General features: G+C 40.4%; 3 protein-coding genes and 4 long non-coding RNA genes across 11 annotated transcripts; 3 read left to right on the top strand and 4 right to left on the bottom strand.

Moving 5' to 3' along the window:
* Positions 1–1,442: 1,442 nt before the first annotated feature.
* LOC124349509 (alpha-amylase-like) lies at positions 1,443–4,847 on the top strand. The gene is made up of 15 exons (XM_046800183.1): positions 1,443–1,745; positions 1,814–1,820; positions 1,897–2,048; positions 2,142–2,305; positions 2,371–2,549; positions 2,622–2,728; positions 2,808–2,839; positions 2,916–3,077; positions 3,151–3,295; positions 3,364–3,448; positions 3,509–3,647; positions 3,720–4,060; positions 4,125–4,309; positions 4,380–4,474; positions 4,544–4,847. Exons 1-15 carry the CDS (start codon positions 1,585–1,587, stop codon positions 4,696–4,698), a joined length of 2,109 nt encoding a protein of 702 aa, XP_046656139.1. The 5' UTR covers positions 1,443–1,584; the 3' UTR covers positions 4,699–4,847.
* Positions 4,848–5,163: 316 nt separating this feature from the next.
* On the bottom strand, positions 5,164–6,267 carry LOC124350269. Its single transcript, XR_006920625.1, has 5 exons — positions 6,219–6,267; positions 6,046–6,118; positions 5,847–5,973; positions 5,629–5,766; positions 5,164–5,498 (listed from the first exon to the last, which is right to left on the bottom strand). It is a non-coding gene; the product is annotated as an uncharacterized LOC124350269 (long non-coding RNA).
* Positions 6,268–6,549: 282 nt separating this feature from the next.
* On the bottom strand, positions 6,550–7,396 carry LOC124348512 (delta-1-pyrroline-5-carboxylate dehydrogenase, mitochondrial-like). Its single transcript, XM_046798739.1, has 5 exons — positions 7,326–7,396; positions 7,191–7,263; positions 7,033–7,128; positions 6,784–6,971; positions 6,550–6,718 (listed from the first exon to the last, which is right to left on the bottom strand). Exons 1-5 carry the CDS (start codon positions 7,394–7,396, stop codon positions 6,550–6,552), a joined length of 597 nt encoding a protein of 198 aa, XP_046654695.1.
* On the bottom strand, positions 7,393–8,819 carry LOC124350179. 3 transcript variants are annotated; one of them, XM_046801225.1, is made up of 6 exons: positions 8,655–8,819; positions 8,379–8,469; positions 8,093–8,301; positions 7,922–8,010; positions 7,730–7,864; positions 7,393–7,653 (listed from the first exon to the last, which is right to left on the bottom strand). In XM_046801225.1, the coding sequence occupies exons 3-6, from the start codon at positions 8,167–8,169 to the stop codon at positions 7,646–7,648; spliced, it is 309 nt and encodes a 102-aa protein (XP_046657181.1). In that variant the 5' UTR covers positions 8,170–8,301; positions 8,379–8,469; positions 8,655–8,819; the 3' UTR covers positions 7,393–7,645. The 3 variants fall into 3 exon arrangements, 1 of the variants encoding a protein (XP_046657181.1); XR_006920421.1 differs by having other exon boundaries at positions 7,397–7,653; positions 8,549–8,668; XR_006920420.1 differs by lacking the exon at positions 8,655–8,819 and adding an exon at positions 8,535–8,639 and having other exon boundaries at positions 7,397–7,653.
* A 931-nt stretch (positions 8,820–9,750) lies between these two features.
* LOC124350324 lies at positions 9,751–11,204 on the top strand. 3 transcript variants are annotated; one of them, XR_006920773.1, is made up of 7 exons: positions 9,751–9,893; positions 9,938–10,019; positions 10,248–10,438; positions 10,519–10,664; positions 10,725–10,921; positions 11,059–11,122; positions 11,176–11,204. It is a non-coding gene; the product is annotated as an uncharacterized LOC124350324 (long non-coding RNA). The 3 variants fall into 3 exon arrangements; XR_006920772.1 differs by lacking the exons at positions 11,059–11,122; positions 11,176–11,204 and having other exon boundaries at positions 10,725–11,049; XR_006920774.1 differs by lacking the exons at positions 10,248–10,438; positions 11,059–11,122; positions 11,176–11,204 and having other exon boundaries at positions 10,725–11,049.
* A 229-nt stretch (positions 11,205–11,433) lies between these two features.
* LOC124350214 lies at positions 11,434–12,869 on the top strand. Its single transcript, XR_006920467.1, has 3 exons — positions 11,434–11,693; positions 11,801–12,104; positions 12,172–12,869. It is a non-coding gene; the product is annotated as an uncharacterized LOC124350214 (long non-coding RNA).
* A 623-nt stretch (positions 12,870–13,492) lies between these two features.
* Positions 13,493–15,076, bottom strand: LOC124350308. The gene is made up of 5 exons (XR_006920713.1): positions 15,036–15,076; positions 14,755–14,970; positions 14,594–14,689; positions 14,315–14,532; positions 13,493–13,530 (listed from the first exon to the last, which is right to left on the bottom strand). It is a non-coding gene; the product is annotated as an uncharacterized LOC124350308 (long non-coding RNA).
* Between the last annotated feature and the right edge of the window lie 9,901 nt (positions 15,077–24,977).

Here is a 24,977-nt window from a genome sequence, read left to right as displayed (position 1 = left end):
TTAAGCGAGTTAAAGATGTCTAAGGTAGTAAGGTAATACATCACAGAAAATAGGTGTTTCTTTTTTTATATTTTAAATATTCATATTCTGACAGGCAGGTAAGGACTGGGAGAACCATGTCAAAATTATCGAGTATAGAAAACAGAAGGCGGATGGGGACAATTTCGGACTAAAGATCTAAACTGATTTGGGTGTTTTATTGTCTGCATCTTTGCTATCGATGCGCAGCGGACCCGCTGGTACCGTGCCATTTTTTATGCCATCAGTTGCACCAGCCCCGAATAAACCCTATCATTCGAAGGGCCAACGAGGCCAACGACGCCGACGCAAATTGAGATGAGGCTATCATCGTCCAGGCCTGGACAACGTCAGGCGCAATCCCGTCAAGTTATAGGGCTCGTCCATCCACCCAAAGGCCAACACATGATCCTGAAATCACAGACCATTTGTCTGTTCGACAGGGTAACAACGCCATCTGACGCTAAAAATGAGAAAATAACGATTTTTTTTTAAATCTTGTTTTCAAACACATTCAGATCAAGATATTACGCGGATGTATGGATCAAACCACTAGAAATGATCGCAGATCTGCGTGTGAAACGGATCGTTAAGGCCAAAGTCGGAACGGAACTAGGATGGGCGGCAAGGGGCAACGATTACGGTATAAAATCGCCCATTTCTACCAGATTTGTTGCTGCACTGATATCACGCAATTAAAAGATGTGGATAAATCAGAATAATGCCGGAAATGTCTTTGGATCCACTTTCAAGGTAAGCGTTCCAAGTTTCTCGGTTTAATGTTGAGAAGATTTTAAATTTGCGTCGTCACTCCTTTTTGAATAATCGAATCAATCAAAGTGACATTAGACATTTTAATAGAAGTAGCTGTCAAATTGCAGTCACGATAAAAGTGTACAGCAAACGTTGCGCAATTATGTATGAAACGTAGATAAGCCACCAGTCAGCAGACATGTGGATTATAGACTCATCAATTCTTATCAGGAAACAATTTGACAAAGAAAACAAATAGTTGTATGTGTGAGTGTAAACAACATTTTCCTCGCTTATGTAACACACCAACTTAAATTGAATATTTTTTGAAATAAGTAGTCATACGCCAAAATGTTTTTTGTATAGTTACTGTACATAAGTTATTGGTGTCAATATTTATCTAAAGTTTCGTGTGTGAACTATGCAGGTCGTCTACGTGTGAAGTGGTCGAGCCTACACCTCAGTTGTGCCAATGTGCATCTATAGACGACGTACTTTAACATTTTGGACCGCACCACACCCAAGGACTTAGACTGTCCGATAAGGTCACGTGATAAAACAGTTGTAGACACAAAGAAACTTGCAACTTGACAAGACAAGTTTGGTTACCAGATAGCAGAAAGTAAGAGAGGAGTGGGGAATTCAATTCCAATAAATAAGGGCACGAGAAATGTTGTTAGCCAAAGAAACAACTCGCCGATCAGCCAGTGACGTCGCATGTCAGGGCTCGATCCGATTTCTAGTGTGAATAAATCTATCCATTACTTTCGTAAATTTGATTGTCTACCAATAGTTGTATTATTTGTTTGAAAAATGATGCGTTGGTTGCTATTCCTCGGGCTGGCAGGCTACTGCTCGGCTTTTTTCGATCCCAATTGCAATGGCAAGCAGGTCATGGTCCATCTTTTCGAATGGAAATGGACAGACATCGCCGCTGAATGCGAACGGTACTTAGCAGGAGCTGGATTTTGCGGGTAAATTTGATACTAGAACTTCACAAGTTTTTCCTATTCATAAATTTTAACTTTCATTTTTTTTTCAGTGTCCAGGTGAGATGACAACTCCATAATATTTGTCACATTGGGTGTCTTTGTAAATACTTAATATATCCAAAACTTTGTGCAGGTATCACCACCTATGGAACACGTCATTTTACCAGAGAACAACTACCCTTGGTGGCAGCGCTACCAACCGGTCAGCTACAAATTGTATTCCCGATCGGGTAGCGAAGCCGAGTTTATTGACATGGTTCACCGTTGTAATAGCGTCGGCGTCAGGTCAGTTTTTATTTTCTACTGTTATTACTGCAAGAATTAAAAAAAAAAAGCTACCGTCGAAATCGTAAATTTTATCAAATTATTTCTTTGAAGGATTTACGTCGATGCTGTTGTTAATCACATGACCGGAACGGGGCGATCTGGAATTGCGGACGGTGGGTCATCTTATAACGCTAACGGTGATGCTCGTGATTTTCCAGGGGTTCCTTACAGTGCTGAGCATTTTACGCCCCGTGATCAGTGCCCTTCTGGCGACGGTAAATATTTCTGAAATCATTCAAAATTCTGTTAGATGCGTTCTAATGATTTGATGATTTTTAAGGCAATGTCAACGATTACAGTAACCCATCCAACGTGAGAAATTGCTATCTGGTCGGCCTGACTGATTTGTACGGGAAATTGGACTACGTCCGTGAGAAAGTCGCCGGTTATTTCAATCAACTCATCCAGATCGGAGTAGCTGGAATTCGAATTGACGCAGCCAAACACATGTGGCCCGAGGTATAGGTTACATAATTTGGCCTAAAGTGCTTAATTGAACTAAAATATGTTGATCTTTTCTTTGCTTGAAAGGATATTTCGGCTACTCTTTCTAGATTGACCGACTTGCCAACAGACCAGGGATTCCCTGCGGGCTCTAAATTCTACGTGTTCCAGGAAGTCATTGATCAAAACGACGGGTGACTATAAAGAATTTCCATTTAACAAACGCTCGACTCTTCATTAACTTTCGTTTATTTCGATGCATTAAATCAACAGAGCAATCAAAGTCGACGAATACTACAACACAGGTATTAAATGATAACATTAGCGGCTTTTCCCCTTGAATGTAATTAACCCTGAGCTCTGAATATTTTATGCAAAAAGGATACGTGACTGAATTCCGCTACTGCTCCAAAATCGCTTGGGGTATCAAGGACTACGGACAACTGAGCAATTTGATCGATTACGGATGGGGCATGGCCCGCTCTGACAGGGCTTTTATCTTCACCGACAATCACGACAACCAGCGCGGTCACGGAGGAGGCGGTAAGTGGTCCAGAATACTCTGTAATCTTCTTACAAAGGCGTATATTAACTCTATTGTATGAACACTCGGCAGGAAATGTCATCACGCACGAAAGCCCGCGCGATTACAAACAGGCCGTTGCCTACACCCTGGCCCAGGATTACGGATTCACGCGGATAATGAGCAGCTATTACTTCACCAACACCGACCAAGGGCCACCAAGTAACGGAGGCTACAGGTATATGAAGTATTTCGTGCCATTAATTGTTAGTCATTTTTTAATATATTTTATATCTCTTCAATTAGCACGGCTGATGTTATCATTAACGGTGATGGCAGTTGCGGTGGCGGATGGGTTTGCGAGCATCGCTGGAACGTCATGAAGAAAATGGTAAATTCATTTTGTGTTGTTTTACTTTTCTTTGATAACTTTAATCAATTTGATTGATAGGTTGAATTCCGTAACGCCGTAGTCGGTACCTCAATGGAGAATTACTGGAACAACGGTAATGCGGTGGCATTCTCCCGCGGCAATAAAGGATTTTTCGCCATGGCCAAACAAGGATCCATGTCCGAGAGTCTTCAGACAGGTAAATCTTGTTTTATTCAAGCCAAATATTTTATTTATACTGTAAACGAATTTTTCAAATTTGTCTCTTAAGGTTTGCCCGCCGGAAGCTACTGCAACATCATCGATGATTGCGCATCATCCATTCAAGTCGGAGCAGATGGCATGGCGCAGATCTCAATTGACAACTACGAAGAACCCATTCTGGCCGTCTGTGCTGGTGGTTGCGGAGGTGGTGGAGGTACCCCAGGACCAACCATTCCGACTACAACTGGTCCGACTCTTCCTCCCATGACGGGTGTCCAGCGGACAGTGGTCTTCGTAAAGAAACAGACGGCCCCAGGTCAAGATTTGTTCATCCGCGGTGGAATCGATTCAACCGTTCGTCCTGGATGCACTCAAGACATCACTTCCACTTGCGCCATAGATTTCCAGGTATATATGGTTTTACTGAGAATGAGTGATAAGAAATTTCATAAAAGACTTTTTTTTTTTACAGATGAAATCATTGGGGGCAAGTTCCCATTACGATAAGTACAACAGCTGGAGCACCGGAGACAGTCGACTTGATTGGTACGGAGCCGAACCTGGACAAGGATCTTATGTGGGTCAAACTGCCGAAGGAACTCCTTTGGCTTGGACCTCGAACTCGGCTTCCAGCCCCGGATATCAAAGCCTTAACGCGTAGGAAATAATTTTTGGTTGAATAAGCGTATGTAAATGATCGCCCCCTGTATAACCATATAATTGACAGTTGGGGAGACCATTACTGGATGGTCGAATTTGATATGGATTGCTCCCAGAGCGAAAATGGATGGTTCGAAGTGAAATCCTTCCTTACCAACGGAGGTAAACCAAATTATTGTCGAAAATATTGCATCTTTGTTTGTGTTAATGATTTTATTTTCATATTTCTAGCTGGATGGGAAAGTGACATCAGTCAGTCTACATGCACAGGATCAGCCGGTGGACGTGCCCCGTACACATCCAAGAACCATTTAGGCCGTTGTGGTTTCGTTAACGTGTTCGATTTCGGAATGAGCACTTGCCAGATCAACCCATTTTCTGCATAGATTATCCATTGATGGAAGTTCAATTTTGTTTAACTGCGAATGAAGTGCTTACATACTTTGAGTTTCCAGTTTTGTGTTACCGTAAGGGAAAAACCAATCTATTGGCGTATCCAAAAGTTTAAAATAAAGGTCTTGTTTATAAACAGAAATCCTGATTGTTAAATATTAGGCCCTAAATTTTAACCTTAACTTGATAACCTTAGGAAAGTTGAAACTTTTCTGTTTGTTAATTAAAACAAGATTCCTTCGGTAATGTCCTTCGGGCATTTTTTAAACGCCGGGGAGTGGATCCTAACGAAAAAAACATCTACGCGTAATTTTTGTATTAACATTACTAGAAATGGAAAATTGTCTATTTGCTCGAACAACATCATTTTCCCAATCCCCAAAAGCAGCTCGTTGAGTTGACTATTTTACAGACTAGAAACAGACATTTTTCAGGTCTGTACACCATTCATGATTATATTAAAAAATACACTATTTGGCAGTAGAAAACAATTTATTTAATTATAAAAGTTTATCACACATACGAACCATGAATGTTTTATTTTTAGAAAGTTAAATAAAATTGTTGCGAAAATCAAAACTTATTTTTTCAAACTTGAGTATGGAGGTGATTTCAGTAGACAACCAGTAGGGGATTAGGGGCCTTGGTGTAGTAGAAAGTAGCAGCAGTCTTGTAATATTCCATCCCACAGTGGTTTAGTACTTGGACCTCGTTGTTGTGAAGTATGGCAGCTTGTGGTGATTTGGTATCGGCCATATCCAGGAGACATCAGTGCACCCGTGGTCGACCCAGCCTTAAACAATATATCACATATCAGCGCTATCTAATCAATGAAACAATACAGTTTAAAAATTTAATGTTCTTGTCAACAACCAAAAATGAGATAAAATTGATTCACAACTAAAAATAAAATGAATATTTACCCATGATTGGAAACCGATTTAATACGGTAAAGAAGACAGTTGTGACACACAGTGAGCTGCAGTAGGTTGTAGTCTAGTACTTGGACACTTCGGTGAAGATCGCTCTGATGGTGAATATCTGGAGACTCGGTGTAGTAGCTGCAGGCAGAATATAATTTGGAGCATCAGTATAGTGAGCTAAAAAAGCGTAGATTGTAGTGTAACGTTAAAGGTTGGACCTTGAACTTTGGTGTTGTAGAACTTGGAAGACTCAGTGCAGTACTCAGGCGCTTGCGTGATGTGACTCGGGGCAGATTAAGTTTTCGACTTGTACTTTGGAGCCTTGGTGGTGTAGTACTCTGGAGCCTGTTAATGTAGTAAGTTGTGTTGCGTATCAAGTACTATTCTTTCGCTGCTGTTACTTGGTATACACCATACCCAGGAAACACCAGTGTAGTCGAACCAGCCATTAACGATGGAACGTCCAACAGCAGCATGTCGCCATAGTTAACTAGAAAATTAACATACATAGTTAAACGTTTATATACAACAGTAACGAGCATATTTACCAACAGTCAATAAATATCCTTGTAAAGAAACGGAATATTTACCCATTGTTGCGAACCAGTAATACGATGAAGAAAAATCCTTGGTACATGTAGTGCACTGAAGTTGTTGCCTTGTCCGTGATGATCAGTTTACTGGTGTCTCTGGCCTTTTCTATCTCCTTTTATACGATTTATTTCTCACCCTCGCTTCTTAGCCTTGCGGTATTGTACCTGCTTGATGATGATTAAACACGTTAAATTCTCACCCAACATCTACACTACTCCATGACACGTTTTACGGACATGTTGTATGAAAAACAAATTATCTTGAAAATTCTTTCATTCACTAAATCGCTTTCTTCATGACAACGATCATGTGCCATCAGAAAAGCCGTCAGAAATAGCTGCTTTTGCCACGAAGGGTAGAATTGACAACGTGCTCCACATTAGCAGATGAATGAAGCAAATGGTAATTCTTCCCTCCACACTCGCCAACCAAACGTGGCAAATTCCGGAAGCGGTCAACATTTTCTCCTACTTGCTTCCACAACCAGTGGACTGTACTGTTTCCAAAAAAAAAAATAGCAATAGAATTTCGTCGGTACCATCAGGTATCTAAAAATATTACAGAACAGATCCTGTGAAATTAATGGCGCTTAGATGCGTCGAGTTGGTAATCGCTCGTCCAAAAGTAGGACCCTCTGTAGGCAAGAAATTCACTACGCCAGGAAGAATTCCACTTTCTTCCATCAATCGGAATGCTATATAGTTCGACAACAATGCTGTGTCAGAGGGTTTCCACAGAACAACATTTCCCTAATCACAAAACCATTCTAAACATAAATAAATTCTTAAATAAAGAATGGTTGAAGAGTACCATAATCGCAGGGGCATATGCAAGGTTTCCTCCAATGGCTGTGAAATTGAATGGAGAAATAGCGGCGATAAATCCTTCCAACACTCTATGTCGAACCTACACATGAATTAAGTTAATCTTAAAGTTTATGGTTTCTTTAATGTAAATAAATATTTTACCGAATTTTGTATCGAAGGAACAACGTTTACTGGTTGATAATCATACAATCGTTGAGCAAACTCTGCAATAAATCTATTTTTATAAAACTTCTTGAGTAACGTCATCAATACCAATATGTTCTATATTTGTTTTACCGCAAAAAATCCGCTAATTCACAAGCTGCATCAATTTCAGCTTGATAAACTGTTTTGCCTTGTCCCAGCATGGTAGATGCATCGAGTTGACTACGATATTTTGTGGAAACCAAATCTCCTGCTTTAAAAAAAATATAAACTTTTTTATTCAAAGGAACCTTCTCCCACGCGCTTCTGGCTTTCAATGAAACGCCAAAAGCTTTTTGTAGTAGTTCCTAATTCCATGGAAATAAAAAATTAAGAAACAAAAATAACCCCTTTTAAAAAAAAAGTAAAATACGGGAGAACCATAGCAGAATATCGCGATCTTTTTCTGATGGTTAGAGGGCTGCAATTTAATAAATAAAAAAACAAAACAATAAGCACGTCAATAAATGTGGTTTAAAACGGAAGAAATAGAATACCATTGTCTGATAAATGAACATCATCAGTCCAATATTCTTTGCCATCAATAACAATTGGAATTTCTTCAACAGCAGATTGCCTATGTTGTAATGCATTTTCCAAGGCAACTCTTTCTTCGCTGCTTTTCAAATAACCTAAATATGATAAACAAATAATGAAACCATCAAATCATAAGTAATTTTAACTTTTACCTAAAATAGGTTCATTTGCCAAATTAATTGGCTGAGCAATAGGTTTTTGAATAATAGATGGTCCACCCAAAAATCTAACAAATGATTTCCTATAAAGTGGGCAAACGTATATATAAATGTTGTACGCTTAGTTTTAACTCATTTATAGTCAACATTTTAAAACTTATTTACCCAACAAAAAGTCTCGGTAACCAAAGTCTCTGTGCTGATGAAAGATGAAGAGTATTTTTGGAAACGGATGAAATCATTTTAAAAATTTTGATGGTAGTAATAGACCTCTGGCAACACAACGGTACTTTCCACTATCAGACTCCTGTAACTTTGGGATTGTCAGGTGAAGGGTGTTGATAGCTCCTGGCTTGTTGAGTATATCATGCATGCTGTGTTTCAAAGAGAATATGGCATTAGGAGTTGAGCAGAGCAGGCGCTATGAATTTTGTCTGCAAATTTGACATACCGATTTGTACTGTGCTTTGGCAAGTGCCACTCTAGCTGAAATTTGACAAATGGTCCAGATTCTTTGACGACTTGGCAGGTATACTCGGCCTCTACATTGTAAAATTTAGTAAAATATATCAAAACTGTTAAAATTCAAGAAGAACTTATCACAAACCACTTTAATCTCACTTTTTCTTCTTCACTTTGTTCTCTTTACTCGTGTTGAATTGCGCATTAAAACACAAACACAAAGGAAAAAGTATTGTTTTTATGAAGTTACTCTAATAAAGATTACCCGAAGGGTTTCTTCTGCTGTCATGATTCAAAGAATTTGCTAGATGTTGCTAGAAATAGTTTTCCAGTTTAATCAGCAGTCCAGTTTAAGAATTCTTCTGAAAACAACTTTTTTCTCTTGTTGTTGACACTACTGAGCACTGACTGCACAACACTGACAGTTAGAAGGTTAAGCAAACAAAGCGAATTCACTAACTTGGATTCGGCAACCAGCTAGGTAATAAACACGCAAATTAAATTTCTAAAACAGTAATAAAAACCAATGAAACCCCGTCACGACATGTATCAAATTTTGACAGAAGTATGTACAAAATTTGGTGACGATTGGTCATTCAGGGAAGAAACGTATAAAGGATAACTAAATGGACATTAAACCCTCTGAATTCCACTACTAGCTACTACTACCCTACCCCCTATACCCCACACCCTATATTGTTAAGGACCTTCGTATATAAATATACCTCAGGGATAATAATGTTGAACAGTGTGTTGAGAATTTGTCCGTCAGGTGGCTTCACTAATAGGGATGAATTTGTCCGCAAGGTGGCTTCTCCAAAAGTGTTGAGAGTTTGTCCGTCAGGTGGCTTCACCAGCAGCTGATTAATTCAATTTATTAAAGCAAAAACGTATAACTTCAAAACAAGTCACGACAGGTCTGCAAACATTTCATGACGAAAAAAAACGCGTCGCATCTACAGTTTTAGATGACGATGGCCATTTCGACTAATTCTGTGGACTTTTAGTGAACTCTTAATGTCTGCTAATATTACATTCTTTGTGTTTGAGTGGAGGAAAACCGTGTATTATTTCCTCATGTGATCGGTATGTACTACGTAGGCTATGGTCCACCTAATTTGGTTACATATCACCATTTGCTTTCTGTCGGGCTAGGAACTTCACAGTTTTTCTAATTTCAGTTAGTTACTAATTCGTGGAAACGATTTAAGACGGATGGACCGTTAAGATCATTAATATAGGTGGTCTTTTGAAAGCCAAACTCTTGATAGCCAAATGCAACAGTTCTTCACTTTCCAGTCTGGAATACGAGAAGATAACTTAATTCATTTCAATACAATTTGTTTACTTTTCTTTTCAGGGAACTTTTTCAAAAATGGTGGATGTTAAAAATAATCTTCATCAACATCAGAAGTCAACAGATTCACCTATTATCAGTACACAACATCAAGTGGAACTTATACTACCTGTCTATCAATAGTATAAATGTAATTTTCAATTAATTGTGTTGCTATTAAAAAAAATAATGAGATTTGGAATTTTGAATAGATCACCACCAACCCCAGCATGGACTAATCTCTCATTCCATCTTTTAGAGAACCTTGGATAAAACTGATTGGTGGTTTCATGTGTAAGTTCACTTTTCATTATTTCACATGTATTTTTTTTGTTGCAGTCTAAAATGTTTTAAAAGTATTGATCTGTTATCGATTTAAGATTTAACATATATTGATCTAACAATTTCGATATTCGAGTTTATACTGATAACTGTTATAACTAATTAATTTTTTAGATTGTGGACATGAAGCACATTTGATGACACTAATTATAAACAAGGAGACTTTTTTTTTATTTACAGGTTCCAAATTAAAGGTTTCTAAATTGGTATGATAGACTTTATGAGAACTCATGTCATTTCAAGAAAAAGGACTAGATACAGTCAACAAAATTCCTTGTTTGCTAACCCATTGACTGTTACCCTTGAATCTCCCTGTTTTTCAACAACAACAAAAAAAAAGAGGTTCATATTGTGATCATGCTATCATAAATGTACAAGTTGTGTTTACATTCAATTTAGAGAAGTTGTCATGCTAATAGCAATTTTAACATTTGTTTGGTTTCTTATTTAGATATGGCCTTTATATGATCAAATGTGTTGTTGTCCCTCCAAAATAAGTCAATGACCACACGTCCAACACAGATTATTCGTTTTGTCATAGAACTTGACTCATTCCCTCTTCTGGATTGCTCAGGAAACCTGATTGGCGTTATCTGTGTAACTTCATTGCCATGCCACTGAATTTAAATTTTGTTTACATTTTGTTTCTCGATTTAGCCATTTAGGTAATGACCGAGAAGATGCGGCCTACATGAATATCATTTCGGCGGCCATTATCATTCGACTACCCAACCGGCTTCTACTACCCTGGTCTCATCACAGCACGGAGTTTTACCCTTAAGATTTTTGGCTGTTCGCGATGTGTGATATTTCGTTAGATGAGATGATGTTGATTTTGGCGAGAAAAATATTGCGTGAGTAACTAATATTTTTTCTTTATATTTGATTCAATCTAAAGAGGTCACACAATTTTACTGCATTGATCGTCATTATACCCTTTTATTATCATTTCCATACTACAGAGCTAAAAAATAAAACTATCTTTTTGTAGGTCTGAATATTACTCATTGAATGATATATTGGTGAATATATACTCAAATGTCAATTGATATAAAGTGAATTTTAAGCCTTAACCATTTGATATTCATTTTGATATTGGTTTTTGTAGACCCATCCCCCAGCAACGTCAACCTGGAGAAGGAGAGGCCACTTTACATGGACTTGACGCTCGAAGGTCACGGAGATCATTACGTAAAACGTATCATGTAGTGGTGTAGAGGTTGGGTGAGAAAGGGACATGTTGCTTCATTATATGCTTCATAACCATTTGGTATTCATTTTGATATTGGTTGTATGTAGACCCATCCCCCAGCAACGTCAAAATGCAGAAGGAAAGGCCAGTTTGCATGTCTTACATAAGCGAAGGTCACGGAGATCATTATGTAAAACGCGTCATGCAGTGGTGTAGAGGTTGGGTAAGAACGGAACGTGTTGCTTCATCATCAATTTGGTGCAATAGCCGCAAGGCTTAAAAGGTGGGTCAGGGTGAGAAAAAGTCGTATAAAAGGAGAGAGAAAAGGCGATCAGACATCAGTAGAGTGAGCGTCTCCGACACGGCAACAACTGCAGCGCACTACAGGTCACCAAATGCCTTCTTCATCGTATTACATCAGTTCGCAATCATGGGTAAATATTCGTTTTTATTCCAGTCGTGAATAAATTCTAACTTGTTTGTAGTTGTGTGTAAGACCCGTTGAATTAGTAAATTAATTTTCAAATTGTTAATTGTATAGTTAACTATGGCGTTGTGGTGCTGTCGGGTGTTGTATCGTTGATGGCTGCGTCGACCACAGGTGTACTGATGTCTCCTGGGTATGGTGGATACCAAGCAACAGCACCGAAAGAAGACTACACCACGTCACCGCTACACTACAAAAAAATGTTAACGCACGCAACACATACTTACTACACCGAGGCCCCCAACTAGTACACCCTAGAGGCTTCAGAGTATTACACGAAAACTTATGCTGCCCCGAGCTACTACGTCGAAGCCACCAAGTATTACTCTGCCCCGAGATACATCACCAAAGCGCTTGAGTATTACATTACAACTTACGCTGCTCCAGCTTAACTATAATGATTATAACTACTATTCTGTTCCCAGGTACTATACCGAGGCTCAAGTTTATTACACCACTTAAGCTGTCGAATACTACACCGAAGCGCCCAAGTACTACAATGCAACATAGACTGCCCCAGCTTAGCACACCGTGGCACTGGAGTACTACTACACCACCCCCGAGGCACCGAAGTACTACTACACCACCACCGAGGCACCGGAGTACTACTACACCACCACCGAGGCACCGGAGTACTACACAACTACTTACGCTACTCCGACCTACTACACCGAAGCTCCGAAGCACTACTCTACCCCGAGTTACTACACTACTTAGGCATCTGAATATTATACCACAACCAACGCTTCCCCAACTTACTACGAGAAGGCTCCTTAATACTAGAGTCGAAATTTCTATTTGTTAATCATTTAAATTCGTCGGTTATCTTCATGGTTACTAGTGACTGTGAATTGATTGTTGATCTTAAACGAGAAAATAAAAAAGACTAAAGAATAAGACTTTTATTAATACCTACCTTTTCGACATTGCGACAGGCGTTTCTATTTGTGTTGACTTCTTCAATGTTAGTATGCTGTGTTATGATTTGTTTGTTTCATGTATTAGAGATGACTACTGCCTTCGTTGCTTTGCATACGGACATTCTTCTGCTTTGACGATTGTTTTAGTGTAAGTTGCGAAAGAATGGTTCTGCGTTAAGTATACTCTAAATTTTGATCTTGAATTGTATCTTGAGCATTTTTTTGATAAGAGAATTCATTTTCAGAGGGAAAATATTCCAAAGTTGTGATTGTTGGTTTTGTCAAGTCTTACAAGTAATAGGTAAATGGCTGATAGATTTTATAAATAAGGAAGACTTTGAATTTGTAAGAAATTGATACAATTCCTAAACAAGACTTGTTATAAATTAAAAGACCAATCAACAAAAAACTTATAAAAGGAATTGCTTTATTGTCCCACCTCCACCCACAATTCCACATTTTACAATCATATAGTCATACATACATACATACACTTAAGTTAACCTGTTGGCTGCCACGCCATATAACCCTTAGGTTTGTTCTCTACTTTCAACGCGCCATGTCTGAAGGATCCATGACCAAGGTGGGACTTCACCGCATCGACAAGAGGGAACTATGGTGCATTGCCTAAAAGGCTTGCCTTGCGACAAATTTTGGGCTTGGCGACATTCCGACCTCGCGGCATGAAATCCACGAGGCCGACCAGCGCGGCCCGTGCAAAGGAGCTAGGGGAGAACAAATGCGTGGCAGACAACGGGTTAACTAACACAAATATTACCAACAACAAATGATGATCCGCGCTGACATTTTGGAGATAACGGAGATATTTTGGTGTCCATCTTCTCGACGTCTCCTCTGCATTACCTGAATAAAGACAAAATTAAGTTACATGTAGGTACATTGATCTGGTTTTTTTGCTCAAAACTTTACAGGCGCTAGAAATTTTTGGTTAGAATTAGCTTTCAATGTTAACAACTGTACACAGAACAAAGCTCACTTGCTACTTTTATATGAATAAAAATTCCGGAAGTAAACCGGAAGTAACCACAGCGCCTCAACCACTGAGCTGTCGTAAAATTAAACCACATATTTGTGATCTCCATGAAATTTGGGGTCGATTAGGTGTGATTTGAACGAAATCCAAAATTTGGCCAAAATAGAGAATTTTCCTGAACTATAGTTCAGGAAAATTTTCAAAACCGGAAGTACGAAAACGTACAAAAAAATACATGAACTTTACCAAAAATTGGACGAGGATCACGAATTTGTGGTTCTTTTGTGCGTCGAATGATTATTTACTGAACTACTGACTGAAATCATAAAACCGGAAGTAGAAAAAAAAACACATTTTTAAAAATTTAACTAGTGAGCTTTGTTGGGGGAATAGTTATCGTCAATTTTCACTAAAAAATTTCCACATAACACCTGCCCATAAATGTTTAAAGAGATTTGAAAGTAACTGAAATTGACTGTTTTGACATCTGACAATTATCAAAAAGCCATCTAGCGTTAGAAAAAGAAACGTCTAAGTAACAAGCTAAGTTGCGCGCAAGAAGGGCCTGATTTTGGAATTATTACACAGACAGAGAGTTTAACGCAAATAGATTACTAGTAGATAATCTACGAAAATAAGTCAATTGTCCGGTACCTGGCCATAATCCCGTTGTCAGTGACTGCAGTTGTCACAGCAACTGAAGTGAACTAACTCGCCAGTGAAGCAGCAAAGAAGAACTGAAGCAGTGAAGCTGGATGAGCGTACGTCTTGAAGATAAGGATGTAGCAGAACGTTGGTGGAAGTCCCTCTTCTGTCATGGACAAAATCCAGCATTCAATTTCTCAAGGATGTCCGTGGGGATCTTGCATGCTCTGTAAAAAAAAATGTGTTGCACTGAAAATATAAAAATTAAAAAAGCATATTAATCTTTACCTTTTCTAAGAAGCACACTGAAATGTTCATGATGAAAAACCGTAATAATGGAATTACAGCAGCCAACAGCATTACTCCTCAGGTGGGATAAATTTCCTGACGATAAAGAAATTGTCATGAAGTATTGCAGTAGCGTGGTGAAAGGTGATATTGATGCTTACCTTTATCATTTGGGTGATGATTTAGTAAGGCATTTGACGTAGTGTGGTTGGTGTGGTAGCATTAGTGGTTAAATACCTTATCTCCTCACATTTGTATTCCACTCTATGTGGGCTTCAAACAGGAGTTTTAGGCTTTTGACAGTAAGAGGATCTAATAGATGGAAAGTGACTGAGCTCTAAGTCAACTTGTTGGAATAACTGACAGTAGCTATGCATCTAAAATTTGAAGAAATAAGTTGGTATAATAGAAAAATAAGGAAACTAGGTAAAGATAAACCTACATAAGATAGAAGTTCCATTTGGTATTTGAAATCACAGGAATACAACTTTAATTAGCAACGATTTGTTTTGTTTCCGGATGTTGCTGTACTAAGATTGTATATGGATTCTTCTGGCTCTACTTTGAGGTGACTTTGAGGTTGCTTGATTTCGAACTAGATGGCGCGATACCTCGATTATAGGAAGAAAGCGAAAATTTTAACACGCAATCAACAACACAATGAACACACAATGAATTTAAACACGCAAACACACAATGATAGTATAGAGCCTCTGCAGCTAATCAGTGTAAGAGAGAGCTGAATTATTTTTATTTTCTTACTACGACTATTAGCGAGTTGTTGAACGTATTTTTTTTTTTTATGAAATCAAAATCACAGTCAACCCAACGAATACCTTGCTAACGTAGGTAGCTGACAATCTTGGCCACCGCAACGTCCAACCTTTAGGATTCCATGCGCTTTAAGAAAAAATTCATGGGATCCAATCATTTTTAATAACAACCACACACAGTCCACTGGTAAGGTAACAAAATCTCGAAGGTGGACAACCCAGCTGCCTCTCAAATTCAGGTTTTGGGCAATAATGAATCCAGTGATGTGCTAATAATAGCGCTAAAGCTCTTCCAAATCTTAACTGCCTGCCTTAGCTTAATAATAACGAGCCTTAAACAAATAATAATATTTTGCAGTTTTTGAATTGGTTGTGGCCTCTTGCGCCTCTGATGACTCTACAACCAACTCCGCCTACCTCTACATTTATGTTGGGCCATACGAAATAGAGAGAAACTAGTTCTTTGCATATAGCCGTTATAACGTTATATGCTGCTGTGCTCGAGCAACTGTTTTTTGAGGGAAACACAGCCGCCGTGCCACTACACTGTTGGATGCTAAACATAGAATAAGCGAGGCGTGAGGACGATGGCGACCAGCTAGATGATGAGTGAGTGAGAGGATATCGTGACACGCACAGCACACGCACACATAAAACACAAGCTCGCGCGTAAATCTTCGTGTTGTCGGCGGGACTTGACGTCATAATGTCGCCGTCAACACTCTGCTCCTTATTTCTATATGGGTTGCCGCAATGCATAACAGCAATGCTTTCCATACATACAGCTGCTAAAAGTTGTTGCTTTGTTATTAGCGTATACATCTTATTACTGGATGGGCGCAAAAATGTTTGACAGAATCCAGATTAAAAATTTGTTTGTGAAATTCAAGAGGAAGTAGGAAATAATTAACAAAGTTAAAGGGATTGCGCGATTCCACATCTGCAGCATATACAGCGGAAGACGATTAAATGGAATATTTTTTTGTCCATCTATTCATCAGCAGCAGCGGACCCTTCTCTTATTCCAACTGTTTGTTTTTTTTTCCGGCCAACGGAAGCAAGGACATCTTTTGACATCAACGAATAAAAAAAATGTCATTTGCTTTCCTGCATAGAAAAGAAATAGGGAGGGTCTTTGCGGTGCGCACTGGCATAAAGCATTAAACTATATTGTCCCGTGACTATACGTAGTCCTGCGCTAAACGGATGGCGTATTGTTCAACAAACATTACAAGAACAAGAAACTCTCGTATTGCCACGAATTAAAAGTTCTCGCAAGGATCACAGGGATTTTTTGTTTGTTTGTTCTCAATGTCCCCATTCTTCTTCCTCATTTTGATGACGGCGGTAACGGAATAGAATGCAAACGCCAAGTGGGGCTTTGTCCTCTTTATATTATTGAATCCGACCCAGATTTTGGGTATTTTCATGGAATTTTTCTATCCTAGGTTGCTACCAAGCATCATCCGTGTGCATTGTACGTGGCGTCATTGATGACACTGCAACATTGAAAATTACCAGGGAAATATTAAAAATAATTTAATCCAGATAAATCAGAGTAGTACCATAAGAAAATCCAGAGATGTAACAGCGAAAGAGAATAATCGCCAAAACTATCTAGCGCTTTTATTTTGTTACTCACTTGAAAGTTGAAAAATAAAAACTCGTTTGTCGAAATAGGAACGCAAAAATGTTCAACAGATTCTAGTTTTACCTCTGCCTATGCATCGGTTTCTACAATGGCCCATCAATAGCTGGAAAACACATTGTGTAAAAAGAATCGATTGGATGACGAGATGTGAGATTGTTTGATGACGAGATGTTTTGTTCCAACTTATACGCCGGAATATGGTAAGAAGAATAGGACAGGGTCCAGCGACAGATGGAGAACCTGACAATAGGCCGGATTTCAGCCTTCCTTCCTTGTATATAATAGTTGGACCTAGTGTGTATTACTCTTGTAGTCCTCAGATTACAAACGGCATAAACACAGACATAGTTCATTTGCCGGGCAAACTTGTAGTACAACTCGTCATGCAAACCCTTGGCCTTGCCACAACATCCACCCTCTACTCTTCCAAGTCCAGCTCTCTTGCTTCTCGCTGTATACGGTACGGTTTTTGTCCTGTGCATAATCCTCCCCGATGGAACTCTCACAGTCTCTTTCTCTGCTACCGACACTGTATGGAATGATTCAGACCAACTCTCTTTGTCTCTTTTCTTTCCTGATATGCGATGCGACCGTTCTTAGTTGCATATGTACGTCTAACGTCTCTATCCTTGTATACACAAAACTGCTGCGCTTCTTGTAAAGTTCACCTTGTTCATACGCAAAAGACGACGACTGAAACGACATTTACGTCTGCAGTTGTGAATACCATTGCTAATAACACAGAATAGTAGAGAGAGAATCTCTGTGTAGTTACAGTGTCATCTGTTTTCCTTCGCGCTCGTTGTTTTTACCGATTCTACCGACCATGTAACCCGATGTAATATTAGTGACGTAACACACCGATTCATGCCACTAACCAGTGCTCGCTGCTCAGCATCTCAACGAGTACATCAAGCCTTATTACGGTCCACAGCAATAGACAGCGCGTCCCCTCATTGGGGCTTTATCAACAGCTTATTAAGAATCCGCTCGAATAATTTTGAAACAGATTCAATCCTTTATCACACGGGCGAATTAGGCAGGATCGGCACAATACGCAAAGCTTTGCCAACCTCTCCCGTCAATAACAGGAAAAGCTGTCGCGTCGCTATCTCAACTCGAAATCCCGTTATTATGCGCGCATAGTCTCAGGTTGTGGATTCACAAATAAGGCGACGCAGCGTAGCATTTAAGAACGACAAGAGAAGATTGGACGTCTTCCCATCAGTGCAATCGTCCGTTTTGATTCAGAGGTTCGCTATTGCAGATTCAGACTGCTGCTGTGGCCATCTCCTTGTAAGAACGTCTAATAAGGATAAATCCCGCTTTTGTTTCAGTCCACAGCTGTTGGTACACCACTCGTGTGTCTGGCCGGGAGCTTATTATAGACTATACTTATATACTGGCTGTGGCTGTCGCATAGAGGAGCGCAAGACGATTTACGAACTCGATAGTGAAACCAGAAATGAAGAAAAATGAGAATCAACATCACAGACAGCAGTTGCGCTTTCACTCGCTGCATAATATTGAAAAATACTTCTTTTAAAAACTACATTTCGAATTTGAAACCAAGGAGATTCGGATTTTTAAGGGGGAAATGATGCCCAAGGGAAATTCGTTCATACATTTGATGGCTTAGATGTACAAGACTTAAAAGAAATGACAATAGCCATTTGGAACAAGAGTCTGTTGATGAGTTTCTTTTTGCCGATTGATGCAAAGCACGGTTGTCATATGCACTGTTCGCGCCAGCGACAACAATCCGATTAGGGCCCGGCAGTCCAATAAAATCCTCCCATCGACATCACAATAATATACTCGGGAGCTATTACTCGATGATGAATAAGCTTCAACCCCTCGACTGGAGTAGCAGATGCTTCGTCGTCAGGGAGAAACGCCATCTCGTCTCATATTCTCATCCAACAAGAAAAACACAAAACAGGGAGGCGATAGGAGGGAAGAGGGTTATTCGTTCTGGTTCTACAATCAACACCACTTTTGCCATATTGTAGCTGAGGCTGACTAATGTTCGCATCTACCTTCTTGTTGGATTGTTTCCTCTTCACCCGGAAATGAGTCGGAAGTGCAACCGGAGAATTAACAACTTGATAACTCAGTTATTGTACACGCACATAACGGGAATATACGAATAACGGCTCCCTGGCAACCCTTTGGCGCAATCGATGCAATAGGTGCCGAGCCCTTCGCTCGACTTTTAGGCTACAGCATCTACAATTTTTGACTCTACAACAATTGGCTGCACTTGTACCAAAATCTCGTCACCCCTTTGGGTTGTCGCCTTTCATTTCATGTCTATTACGAAACTAATTTACACTCGACGGGGATATTTGATTGGAAACTGTTGAAGAAGGAATTCATTTTTGAAAATATTCATTTCAGGCCTTTACGACGATTCGAGGAATGGAAACTATACCGTGCCGCTACGGTCTAACCCTTTTTCACTACGAAAATCTTTTGAATGAGGTGCAGGAAAGAAAAAATGTTGGAGGATGTTAAATAAAGGGAAGATGGCAGACACAGAAATTGAAGGGAAAGAAAAGGGATTTCTCTCCAGCAGTTCCCATCAAATCTCAACGAGTCAATTTTCATTCGTAAATGTTACACCAACTGTCAATTGTCATTGATTGTATGAGCACGAAGATCAAACTCTCCTGCATCTCTTCTATATTTCGCTAATAAAAAAAAATGTACACTGCTCCCTCTTATTTGTGTTGCACATCAGCGACAGTATCAACCCCTCGGGACCCATATGGGTATTAGGTCTTATAAGTGTACAAGGGAAAATAGAAGGGCTGGAACAGCATCGTTGTATACAAAATTTGGCTGGGGTGCACGGCAAAGGTTGACAATAGGTTCATATGCCATTGTGTCAGAGACATTGACTGCTGAAGAGATGGGACGGGAGTCCTCGAACAAAACAGACGGACAAAAAAAAACACGCAAAGAGGGAGAAGAGGGAGAAGAAGGAGAAGAGGGGAGTGTATCAAACTACTCTGCATACAGAAATGCAAGCAACAATAATGCACTTATTTCATAAAAATAGTCTGGTGTACGGTGTACACTTAAGCGCGTTTCTCTATCAATTTTTGAAGAGGACAGGGACGCAGAGGAAAAAATAAGTCCAAAAGAGAAGCGAGGGGGGAGAAAAAACAACCAAATAAATCGACGCTTTGTTTGTTCACCCCCTCTCATCTTCTTCATCTGGTCACATTTGTCATGAACAAGGTGAAGACTAGACACAATAAAGTGCGCTGCGCTGCGACCCTATAGGACCCGAGTAGGATGTAAATAGACGGGGAATAACAGCAGCAGCCGCCGTAGTGATTCACCGATCCTTTTCTCTAATCCTCTTGAAAGAAAAAATAACTTTGAAACATCACAAATTGCCCACTGGACTCTTATTCTTTCAGTCGTCGACACAAATTTCAGAATTGCCGGGGATCGCTGCGCCATTTGTTCACAATCCACGGCGTTGCGACTCAAAGGCGCAAATAAACGACAGTCGCTGCGGCTTGTGCTGGATGATGTAAATGTATCCAGCCGCTACACAGGCGCTAGGCTATACATTATTAAAGATAAAGTGATAAATTAACGTTGGGGTACGTTGCTCTATCGGTGCGGCGCTTTAATGGGAGCTGAGCGATTTGTCGCTGGCGCATTCTCAGGTTCTATTACATAAAAGATATAAGAATTGCTCTCCGTATAACTCTTGTCATTCCACGGACCCAACAGGCGAGTCTTTGGCTCAGCGACCATAACGATGAGAGTGGGAGTAGGAGCCAAAGTAGCGAACCCTCAGGAGAGGAGGTAAATATAAAAAGCCAAAAATGGCTTATTTATTGAGAGTGGCTCATCTTCCGAGTTGTATTTTTTTCTTTGATATTTTTAGAAAAATATTTTTTTGTTGAAGGAAAAAGAAGAAAATTCTTTCAGGACCCATCGTCGACTCCCTGAGCGGGGACATTTCATTTGTTGGTTGTTGCGTTTGATTTTGCATCCAGCCGGGCGAATAGAGTCGTCGTCTCTTCACAAGGCCGCCAATGTCGGACTCGAGTGGCATCGACATTGGACAAGGAAAAATAAATATGTCGTTTATATTTGATCATCAAAAGAAGAGAGGACGACGAGAAAGGGCCTGCCCTGTTGGCCGGAAGAATTTGATTGGGAGTCATCAATGTCAGCCTACCTTTATTCCCCCAGGGTGGATTTGGAAGGAGGTTTTATTTCGTTGGGGTTTCAGCGATTTGCATAGGAAATGAACGAAATTTTCTCATCTGAAATTGAACAACGTTCAATGCGACTTGTTTTTGGTTCATGGATTTAGACAGCAAAAAAAAAATGCCCTTACAATTACGTACACAACTGCATCCAGCGCAACTTTGTGTTCACCCTTAATTAGGTTTAAATCTGGTCGTCTGCAAGGTCTTACAAGTTTGTACCATCACGGATGACTAGGTAAAATGCAGAGGTTTTCACTCGGTTTGGTTTTTCTCAATCTGGCGCATGTAAAACGGGGTTGTTTTTCTCGTCTTCTTTTCTTTGGCTATTTGTCGGTGCGAACAAAAAGGCGACTGAAAAAAGAGGAAATGGAAGATGGAAAGGGCCACACTTGCAGCACAGGATGAAGCAAATAAGGATCACTAGGCAGAGCGATTGAAGGTGTTTACAGTTGTCACCGCCGAGTTTGAGGAATGACCCGATCGTCCCCTTTCTCACCTTCGCCCATCACCCCCTTTTCTCGCATCTCTTTCTGACCGTACGGATTCACTTTAATAATTCCGTCGTAATACATCCAGCCGAATAAGTTTGTAGTGTCGGATGTGAGGTTCATGTCGGAATCAAGTGTAACTGCGCACAGAAAATTGTTTGAATCATACAAAAAAGAAGAATCAGAGACGAATCAAAAGAGCCTGGAAATATATGGAAAAGACGCAGCAGCAGAGAAGAGAAGAAAGGAGACGAAGATCTATCATGCGACGAAACCCCCCGGTAGTTATTGTCCAGTAAAGGACAAAATGTTGGACTGACAACCGTGCAAGGCTGCTGCCTCCATTCTATCCGAAGAATATAAGATTCAGCAGAGAGAAGGGAAGAAGAATATGGCCGCCCAACGACGCAAGAAGATATGAAATACGAGGCGTTTGCCACAGCAGTCAGACGAACCCGGACTACAGCAGTGGTGGAAGTGGCACAAAAAGGAATTTTTGAAAAATAAAATAAATACTCGCATTCAAAAGAATCTAATGTGTTGGAAGAAGAAGAAGAAAGGAGAAAAAACAAGCCACCAAGGGGCCCCTTTTAACTGACGTTCTTATTCGGAGGCGTTGGCGACAATGCGCCTGTGAAAAGGAGTCGAGAAACATAAATACATTCGTGTAGCCAATCCAGCGGGCAACACACAGAGATGCAAGAGCCAGACGCACGGAGACGGACGAGAACCTTGAAAGAAACGGGCGATATGCCGTTGTGTGTCTGTGGGCGACTTTGCCGGCGTGGAAAATCAAATTAGCTATCGGTTACACCTCGGACGGGAAAGAATTTATACAAGAAGGGAAAAAGGGAAATCAAACAAAATGAAATCCTCACGTCGTGAACCAACTCTTATACACCTTTTCTTTGTTGTTATGTTTTTTGTGATGGGGGAGGTACCGCTTGGAGTCGGAGCCAATGACAAAAGCATTTCGGCCATCAAGCAATGACTTTTCTCCCTTTCTTTGCCACCTCTTTTCTTCGGCCGGGCAGACACACACAAAACTCCCGCGGCAGCAGTTTTTATGTTACGACCCAACAAACAACAATGGCCGCCCAAAAATGCGCATAAAAACTCTTGTGCCTCTTGTGCTGTGTCTCCTTTTTGGTGCTGCAGCTTCACGGCAGGACTGGTCGCATCATCAACAACAGCAGCAGCAGCCACACAAGCGATGAACTATGGTGAATCGGTGAGAGGAAGGAGACTTGCACAATAGGAGCGCTCTTTTTCGTTGTGAACTTTTACACATTTTTACGGGGGGAAAAAGATGATAAATGATCGGGGCGCGTTATGTGTCGGACGACGATGCCGCTCTGGTGAATGAATGAAGGGTTGCTGCCCCCATGTCTGCTGCTGTGTTATGTATACAACTACAATAATGACACACGGCGATGGAATCAAAAGAAAAAAAAAGAGGAAAAGTTGGGAATAAGTTATTTGAAAATCTATAGCAGAATAGACTTACACCTCCGCTGGTTTTGTTATAGTCGCAACTATTGTGTCTATTTACAACCGTATAGGTGCTCCTGCTGGCGATCGCACATCAGCAAGAAATGTAAAAGAGTCAAAGATTTTTTTTTCCTTCCTTGTACACAGTTTCTCCTAACGTGCTGGTACTATACGCGTTTTCCCACTTGTGCCAAAAGCGCAAAGTCATCTTACCTAATCATGACCTTTCGCTCGGTCGGTTGTTACAAAATGTCATCATTTCCTTGTCGCCTATTCTTTACTTTCTCCCTTTTCGAATTCTTCTTTGCTTCAGAGTTTCCATTGTACATGTGCAAAAGAGCAGCCATCAAGTGACGATCATTCCCAGCATCAAAATGTCTCAATCGAGTGCTCGTATCTATGGAGGAAATGACTCTGTTCTTTTCCCTTTTAAAAAATCAAGTCGATAGTCAGCGCCATGATATTTGTCATTGTCAAAACTGTGGATAGATGTGACGACGACAATACCGAGTGAACGGCGTGGGCATTGTGTACCGACACGGAAAAAGCGGGTCGGGTGTCGGTTGTGCTTGCGGATTAATCAAGCTAATTATTACATCGGTTCGCCCAAATATATCAACCAGGCAACTGCACAGTGTTTCCTCGCATTTGTTGTACGTCATCCTCTCTTCTCGACGTCCAATGCGCAGATCAATGTTATGCCAACTCTTCGAGTGTTACTCTTGTTCTTTTGTACGAGCCCCGTCCTCTGTTTCTCTCCCTGTACGAAAATACTCGACAAGATTCACTTGTTCTCTCCTCCTGGTCGTCTTTTTCTACTTTCCCCCCGCAGAAACCCGACGTTATACGCCACTAAAATTCTGATGACAGCTGCAGTCTTTTGTCACTCTCAAGTGGACCCGTGAGCTTTTCATCGGCTGGCGGAGAGAGACGGTGCAGCCCCGATACAAACAAGGACGAGGAGGGGATCATTACGACGGGGGCGAGGGGGTTGCGCAGCCATCGACTTGCCGATATGTACATACAACATAGTGGGACATCAGAAAAGAAAAAGGAAAGAAGTAGAAGAAGAATAAGAGCGGCTGCTGGAACTATTCTGTTGATTGCGGGCAACTAAACGGGACAAGAGAAAAGAGATTCTTATCGGTTTCTTCCCATACAAAATGGACGGCCTCTCTGCGCTCCTTCTGTCGCTTGTTTCGCTCCTTTTTGATAGGATTGCTCCTTTTCTATTCTCTTCCACCGATATTCACGTCTCTTTCTTCCTACTACACGGCGGGCACAGCACACGTATTGACGTAAGCCTCTTAAACTTGCACCGAGACCCTGGCAACCGTAGCCACCGACGCTCCTGTTTGTTAACATTCGGAGCTCTTTGAGCAGAACAACAGCAACCGGAACTTTTAAATTTCAATCAAACAAGAACATTTAAAAGCTCCTGTTAAATGTTTACATTTGTTATTGTCTTTTTAAAAAAGGTTTTAATTTAAGTCACTAGATTGATTTGACCGAAGAACAAGTGGTGGTGGACAATAAGGACCTAATTGATTCATCCAACAAGCAAGCGCAAGTCAAATAAATCAACAAGAAAATTTAAGAAAATGACGTGATGCAACTTGTGTGTTGCCAAATCGGTCACTGATAAACGACCGCAAACGGTTAGACCCAAAGTCCTCGTAATCAAGCGCTGCGTTTTTTAGACCAAGATAAACACATCAATTGGGAAACGACTGCGGAACG

The sequence above is a fragment of the Daphnia pulicaria genome, chromosome 7 (assembly GCF_021234035.1).
Source record: "Daphnia pulicaria isolate SC F1-1A chromosome 7, SC_F0-13Bv2, whole genome shotgun sequence".
Taxonomy (NCBI): Eukaryota; Metazoa; Arthropoda; class Branchiopoda; order Diplostraca; family Daphniidae; genus Daphnia; species Daphnia pulicaria.
This window is presented reverse-complemented; position numbering and strand designations above follow the sequence as displayed.